This window comes from Amblyomma mixtum, chromosome 7 (genome assembly GCF_055824585.1).
Source record: "Amblyomma mixtum isolate Tamu chromosome 7, ASM5582458v1, whole genome shotgun sequence".
Taxonomy (NCBI): Eukaryota; Metazoa; Arthropoda; class Arachnida; order Ixodida; family Ixodidae; genus Amblyomma; species Amblyomma mixtum.
In genome coordinates, this window is record NC_143018.1 from 21471888 (window position 1) to 21479833 (window position 7946).

The 7946-nt window shown below is 44.6% G+C and overlaps 1 protein-coding gene across 1 annotated transcript; it reads right to left on the reverse strand.

The window, feature by feature from the left end:
* Nucleotides 1-1442: 1442 nt before the first annotated feature.
* On the reverse strand, nt 1443-6023 carry LOC149335210 (uncharacterized). The gene is made up of 3 exons (XM_089553895.1): nt 5934-6023; nt 3180-3218; nt 1443-1664 (listed from the first exon to the last, which is right to left on the reverse strand). The coding sequence occupies exons 1-3, from the start codon at nt 6021-6023 to the stop codon at nt 1443-1445; spliced, it is 351 nt and encodes a 116-aa protein (XP_089410021.1).
* Nucleotides 6024-7946: the final 1923 nt, after the last annotated feature.

A 7946-nucleotide genomic window follows, 5' to 3' on the forward strand; every position in this document is an offset into this window, starting at 1 on the left:
CAAAACATCCCGCTCCCAAAATACTCGCACCGTCCTCTCTAGATAACTTTGACGAAACCATCATCATCATCAGCCTGACTACGCCCACTGCAGGGCAATGACCTGTCCCACGTCTCTCCAATTAACCCTGTCCTTCGCCAGTCGCGGCCACCGTATTCCTGCAAATTTCTTAATCTCATCCCCAAACCTAACTTTCCGCCGTCCCCTGCTACGTTTGCCTTCTCCTGAAATCTACTCCGTTACCCTTAAGGACCACCGGTTATCTTGCCTCTGCATTACATCCCCTGCCCAAGCCCACTTCTTCCTCTTTATTTCGACTACGATGTCATTAACCCGCGTTTGATCTCTCATCCACTCCACCCGCTTCCGATCTTTTAACGTTACACCTATCAATCAGTTTCTTGTTAACTGCGAGAAACCGAATACCTCTGGGTGTGAACGGGGGGTCTTTTTTTAAGGGTGCGTTACAGGACGTGCCAAAAGAATACAGCGTCCCAGAAGTCGAGCAATACATGTTCGACACTTTCTGGTTTCATACATGATCATCATCAGCCTCATTACGCCCATTGCGGGGCAAAGACCTTTCCCATGTCTCTCCAATTAACCCTGTCATTTGCCACCTGCGGCCATCGTATCAACGCAAACTTCTTAATCTCATCCGCCCACCTAACTTATTTACTTTTCTTGTTACTATTCCTTCCTTTAGCCTATCCACCACCATGTATTGATTAGAACTGCATCTTAACATTTCCTAGTGTACTCCAGTTCTTTTTGTTTTTGTTTTTCTTTTTTTATTCTTCTTGCATTGCATTGTGTTGTATTTTACTGTATTAACATTGCTATTCTCTTTACTTTGTATTTCAACTGTTCCCCCCCCCCCTTATGTAATGCCCGAAAAGGGCCTTTAAGGGTACAATAAATGAATGAATGAATGAATTCTGCCGTCCCCTGCTGCACTTGCCTTCTCTTGTGATCCACTCCGTTACCCTTAAGGACCAGCGGTACTTTTGCCGTTGCATTGCATGCCCTGCCCAAGCCCCTTTCTTCCGCTTGATTTCGACTAGGATGCCATTAACCCGTGTTTGTTTCCTCACCCACTCTGCCCGCTTCCGCCCGCTTAACGTTACACCGATCATTTTCCTTTCCATAGCTCGCTGCTGAACCCACTTTGTTAGCCTCCACGTTTCTGCCCCACAGGTGAGTACCGGTAAGATACAGCTGTTGTAAACTTTTCCCATGAGGGATGTTGGTAAACTGCCTTTCGGGATCTGAGAGAACCTGCCATTCAAGATGTTTCAAGATGTTTTCCCCAACCGTAAAAAGCGCGTTTGATGATTTTCATCGTGCTGGAGAGTGCGCACCTAGAATAAGCGCAATGAAATAGCGTTGTGTTGTATTCCGCTTAGTGGCGCATAAGCATCTAAAGTTACGATGCACTAACCTCAAGCATGCAACGATATAGAGCGCTCACCCTTTCCGCAGGGGCAGCCTCCGATGTAGGCCTTATATTTGGTGTTTTTCGGCCACTTTTCTCTCGAGCAGCCCTGGCCGACTGTGCTATTCCTCTTTCTGCATTTGTTTCCCTCACGTTCAGTCATCCGAGCGCAGCAAAGGCCTGCTTTGCAGTTGGCCTCAACGTCGCAACGCCCTCCCTCGTCGTAACGCTGGAGGAAATATGACGTCAGTATTACTTTATCTGCACAATATGCCAAACGCTCACATATGGATGCTGCCGCTTGCCGATGGTCGGGGGATCAAGCCTTTTTTCATCCTTTTTAGAAGTTAGTTTACCTATTCTTTTGCGTGTATGTTTCACGGTGTATGCCAAAATTCTGTCTCGTTCATTCGTCACTTGAAAGGCTTTGCATAATGTGCCCAAAGAATATAATCAGATAATTGATAACTGTGGCATGACATTGTCACTGCACCGCCGTACTGCTGCATGCCTCTCATTGGTTTTTACAAAGTGCTGCAGAACGCTGGTCGATGCATACTGCCAGATTTCTCTACATCTCTCAGTTTTTCCGGTCTTATTGGCTACGTGTCTAAATATTTTTGAATAATAAAAATTCACAGTAGAAAACATGGTTTCTCTCAAGTGTGTTCTATAACCACGCATTCCGTTAAGGCCCCGCCGCGGTGGCTCAGTGGTTACGCTGCTCGGCTGCTGACCCGAAAGACGCGGGTTCGATCCCGGCTGCGGCGGCTGAATTTCGATGAAGGCGAAATTCTAGAGGTCCGTGTGCTGTGCGATGTCAATGCACGTTAAAGAACTCCAGGTGGTCGAAATTTCCGGAGCCCTTCACTACGGCGTCTCTCATAGCCTCAGTCGCTTTGGGACGTTAAACCCCAACAAATCAAATCAAATCAAATCATTCTGTTAAGACTTTGGATGAAATAACCGAAATTCTCGGCGTCCACCGAGTAGTACACATTGCTTGTTCAGACGATTCTAATACATTAGACGATGTCCTTTTTGGTAAATTCATCACAAAAATGAAAACGATTGGTGTGACTGCTAATATATACATTGATTTATTTCATACTTGGCCATGCCTGCGCAGTCTTGAAATTTTGCTGAAGTACACTGCCGTTTACTGGATGTTTCCCCTAGCACTCGTCTGGGGTCGATTTTTGGTCATAACAATATTTAATTATCTACATTGGCGAGCTTGTTCAAACATGGAAATCTACAGTTTCATTCGCATTATTTGATGTCGTCGGCATAATTTTCATTCGTATTAAACCAGTTTCCGACAAACTGATTCTCAATAACTGCTTGCAGTTATTCGCATGTTTTTATGGTAGACAGGTAGTAACCATACTTTTCGAATAGCTGTTGTGTTGGGATCAGTAACAACTCCAACGAATTGGAATTTGGTACCATATAAACAATGGCATATATATATGCAGACATTGTTATAAATACCTCGATACGAAAATAACATCCTGATCAAAGGCATGAAGCTCATTGACATACTTGGTTCTCAATGCGGCAAAAGGTGTTTTTTTTTTTGCATGCACCATATGGACAAGATTAAAGCGTACACGACTTATGTAAGACATACTTTCGAATATGCGTGCGCGGCATGAGATCCGCATGCACCAAGTGACACTAAAAAAATTAGAACATAGAAGTTATTCTAATTAAATCATAATTTATAGACCCCTCGACTCACCGTCAACCAGGAGGGGTAATCCAGATCTTGACTTGCTCCCTGAAAAAAGAAAAAAAAAAGCCCGTCTAGTCTTCCTCCAGTACGTGCGATATTCTTAACTTCTCATTGACCCGGAGACTACCTCTCAAAGACCCCTCAGACCCTCCCGCCATAAACAATAAATATTATATCAATTGCATTTTCATCATTTGTCGTGTATAACTCCTTTTTTCCTCAAACGACTTTTTAATGAAACACCCTGCTGTAATTCCCCATTTTCGCCACGCAGTAATTGAAGTGTGATATCTTGTACTGTGCCTTGCATTTTAATTATTATTTCAAATGTTTTGTGATGTGTTCCTTTTCTTTAATTGCATGCATATACGTTGTACTGCGCTCTCATGTTACACATGCACTATTTTTCAATTAAGAGACAAATGAAGCTCCCTGAAGTACATCATCTCAAGCAGCGCTATAGATGCTTCCAGCGAAATCGGGAACCTGGCCTCCAGTTCGTAATTCACCAGTGACCGTCGCACTGCTAGGCGCAAGTTCGAGGGGCTTTAGTTCGCTGCACCTGCCAGCGCCCTCTCTCGTGGGGAAAACGACTGACATCAGAGGCAAATCGCCGACTTCGCCGGTAAGGTTTCTTCCCAGAGTGCCGATGATCAGATCAGACAACTTCCGAGGCATGAAAACTCCCTGCAGCTTAAGGACGCCTCTTTTATTGGCTGAGACATTGTCCACATTTGCGATACATCTATCGTTGCACCCCAGAATGCTTGCCAGGTGAAAGGACCGAACAGTCTTTGAAGGCCTCCCTTCTTTGACCCACCCTCGATTTTCGTCACTCAGCAACGGCCTCTGTGGTCTCTAATGAACATCAATGATCGCCGTTGACTCCGGATGCCAGCTTCAGACATCCACACGCCTACCTTACCGCTTTATTATTTCCTCCTAAGAACCATCGGCACCCGTCGATCTGCATCGACAGACTCATATGGTGGCCGGAAGGGATATTTATTTCGGAGATCACAGCTGAATTGGCCCCACATGGGCTCATCGCTCTCTAGATTAGCCGTTACGGCGCCCCTGAACAATAACGGCTAACCATCGTCGTGTGTTCGAACCGGCCCTATTCAGCAATATATCGTATAAGACGCACCCGCCATGTATAAGACGCACCCGCCATGTATGCATGCTGTCATTGAAAAAGTTGGTATATAAGACGCACCCGTGTATAAGACGCACCCCAATTTACCCAGTTAGGCTAGTGAGACTTAAACACGCTTGCGCGACCATCGCGAAATTCACCGTACCGGTGAGAAATTCTTCAGCAATGCTAAGTGATCGAAAAAGCAAACACACACGCTATACCCGCCCACGTTTTAGGATAAAGAAAAAACGAGTGAACTCTCCCATATGTCCATAACATTTTATTTTTACTTAAAACCTTCCAAGTCTTCACCTTCGGACGCGCTACCAAAAAGTTCGTCCATTTCTGAAGGCAACGTTGCTGAAACATTCTCTTCGCACTACGTACGTACACGCAGCAATGCTGCAAAGGGTGGCTAAAAAAAAAACGCCGGCTTGTCTTGACAATGGCGAGAAGTGCGATTGTCGCCATCTTTTGGCATTTCACATTACTTTTTCTTGGGGTTGCCGAAACGGTCAGAAGTTTGTGATCCCGGAAGTCGTCATCCCCGCCGTTACATGAGAAAGTTCACTTTCACGGCGGTCCCCGAATTGAAGTATTAACCGTGCTACAACCGCGTCATTGGTAGAGATATTTTTCGGTGAAAAAAGCTTGAACATGAACCTGAGTAATTTCTGTACTTTCAAAAAAAAAAACGAGAAATTCGCGTATAAGACGCATTCTTGTATAGGACGCACCAGCAAGATTTTTGAAAAAAAGTCGCGTCTTATACACCGGAAAATACGGTAATAACGTTTGCGTTTCCCGCCTTACGGACACCTGTTGTCTCTGCCTTCGCCGCGAGAAAAAGAGTTTTATTTTGGCTGCGTAGAAGCAATGAAGTGCAGTGTTGCAAGTACTAATTGAAACTTAGGCCCATTTATTTGTTGTTTTTTTTGGATGTCGGCTCTCCACAAGTTGCATGCAATAACGGGATGGGCATATGGGGCAAACAGCGGGAAAAAAACTGCGTTGACATTTTTGGTCTAACATGTAGCGAATACATAGCGCCCATAGATCAGGCCACATTTTTGTCTTTGCCGGATTCACTGTTAGGTATGCAGCTGTTAATGACAGAGCGGCCGAGTGTATGTACAGGTCCGATGGAAAGAAACGCAAACAGAGGGGTGCTCCGCTGTTCGCATTTTTAATCGCACTTTTACTTCGGTGGCAGCATAAAGATACTAGAGTCGTTCGTGATGCATTCTAGGACGACTGTAAGGTCTTTTTTCTTTGTCACCCAGGTAAAAGCGCCATAAAAAGAAATTCGAACAGTGGAGAGCTTAGAGACGCCGGGCTGTTCGCGTTTCTTTCCAAAGCGATAGTACACTGCCCGACATATAATTTTTCAATTCAGCCACATTACAACTTATACAGCAGGTCGAGCCACAAAACACAGACCCCTACTGACGTTGGTATGTCATCTGTATTCAAGTAGGACAATTTTAATGCGCGTAGTAACTGGAAAACATTGCAAACAAAAGTGAAGCCAGTATTAACTCAGTCAGAGCCAACTTTTTAGCATATCAAGTGCTACGTTTTAACCTGCACAATTATTACGATATAAACCCTGCACTTACCTCCGCTGCATGATTCCCCGTGCAGTGTAGAATAACAATGATGAAAGCGGCAGCAGCAATGACCATCAGGGGCTTCAGTGAGTTCGCCATGATGCCTGCTACACCTCAGTAGCCGTGGTAAGACGATAAATGGCGGCCATTTTATACAGTAGCTGAATAATTTTGTTTTTGACCTGATAACGTGTTTTTATGCTTACAATTCGACCCTCTTTTTCCTCATGCAGGCCTCTCAATCTATCTCTATCTCTCTCTCTCAATTTTTTGTATAGAAACTGCATCAGACAGTCAGAACTGCTAAAAACATTTCATCAAAAATGAGATGAAAATTTACGGCGCAAAAAAATCCATGAAAACAAATGCCGGAAACAATGCGCATTACAGCAAGCTGCTCGCCAGCAGTGTTCTTGCAAAAACTGTAGGTATCGAACTAGTCTGCAAGGTAAAAAAACGCTGGAACAGAGATCAATTGATGGGACCAAATGACAGAAGAGCGCGCTGAACAAGGTAGTATTGTTCCTTGTGCTTTGCTGTCGCTCCACGCGCTTCGATGAGCTGGCAGTTTAAAACTGTGTGCCGGCTGCGCGAGGAAGAGCCAGGGCGAGGAATTATTTGTATTGTCTTTGTGAGGACCATCGAATCACTTCTGGCGTTTCGATATCTAACCAAGAAAATTGCAGGGGCTAAAAAACAATTTTACTGCAGAAGTCAGTATATCATAGGCAGATGAAACCGCTCAATAATGTGGTGCTCAATAACACGGACAGACAGATGCACAGAATCCACTTTGTTATAGGGCGTGCGTGGATGCACTAACGTTGTCTTGTTAATGTTTTTCTTTTCTAAACGTTCTTTCTCTAAAGTCTCTGGCTGTAGTCTTAATATTCTTTCTCTTAAAGTCTGTGGTTGTAGTCCTCTTGCTTTCTTGAATTCACTTTGTTATAGGGCATGGGCGGAAACACTAACGTCGTCCTGCATGTTTTTTTTCTCTTAACGTTCTTTCTCTCAAAGTTTCTGGTTATAGTCTTAATCTTCTCTCTCAAAGTCTCTGGGTGTAGTCCTCTTGATTTTGGTTATATTTAACTTATTGTTTCCGGTATTTTACGCCGCTAATAATCTGGTCGCCTGCTGCTTTGTGCAACAGATGACCATAGTAAGCTTAGAGCTATTTCGTTTACACATGGACACATAATCCGATCCTACAAGTTAGTGTGTTTGTTTCTAAGCCAGTTTTATGCGCTTTGCATATGTAAACAAAAACAGCCTGTTTATGTTGCGCGTCATGATCCTATGAATTGCATGTCGAATCTGTTCTCACTACTGAATTTCTTGTGCGTGCCTTGCTTCTATGTTCTCGCGTCGTGCTCATGTCCAACGTTTGGAATATTGGAAAACCGTAAGGTTTTGAGCCGTTGCGGTGGCTCAGTGGTTATGGCGCTCGGCTGCTAGCCCGAAATACGCGGGTTCGGTCGCGGCGGTGGCGGTAGCATGATAGACGCCCGTGTACTGTGCGTTGTCAGTGCACGTAAAGAACTCCACTACGGCGTACCTCATCACAGCATACCGAGATTTTAGGCAAGAGCGAATCGAAAGAAGTTTGAGTTGTGTCACTTACTACTTTTATTGCTCTTTCGGGGTTTCATACAGGTTGAGAACACAGACCGCTTAATGCATTTGTGTCAATGGGCCAACCAGGCCATAGCTGTGGTTAAAGCAAAGGAATGACGTTCGGCCTGCTTGTGGGGGCCATAAGGTTAGTCGCAGAGACTTACGAGGTTGAGGCAGTAGCCACCAGAAGACGACGTTACGAATGCGTTATGAATGGATAAACAAACTGTAGAACAACAGCAGACGAAAGACAGAAACGGAGACGAAATGGACGAGTCTCCCTTTCTGTGTCCTTCGTCTCCTGCTGCGCTGCTGTTTGTTTATTAGCCATGCAAAGGCAATCGTCGCTGTTTACCAGTATGCCTGCTGATTTCGGCAAACGCTGTCCCTTGCTGAACATGTTTACTA

What these genes read in the sequence shown, in the direction of transcription:
- LOC149335210 (XM_089553895.1), bottom strand. Translation starts at nt 6,023, where the DNA reads ATGGCGAACTCACTGAAGCCCCTGATGGTCATTGCTGCTGCCGCTTTC. An exon ending in CGGGGAATCATGCAGCGGAG is followed by an intron (nt 3,219 to 5,933) that starts GTAAGTGCAGGG and finishes TTCTTTTTTCAG; the next exon opens with GGAGCAAGTCAAGATCTGGA. An exon ending in ATTACCCCTCCTGGTTGACG is followed by an intron (nt 1,665 to 3,179) that starts GTGAGTCGAGGG and finishes TATTTCCTCCAG; the next exon opens with CGTTACGACGAGGGAGGGCG.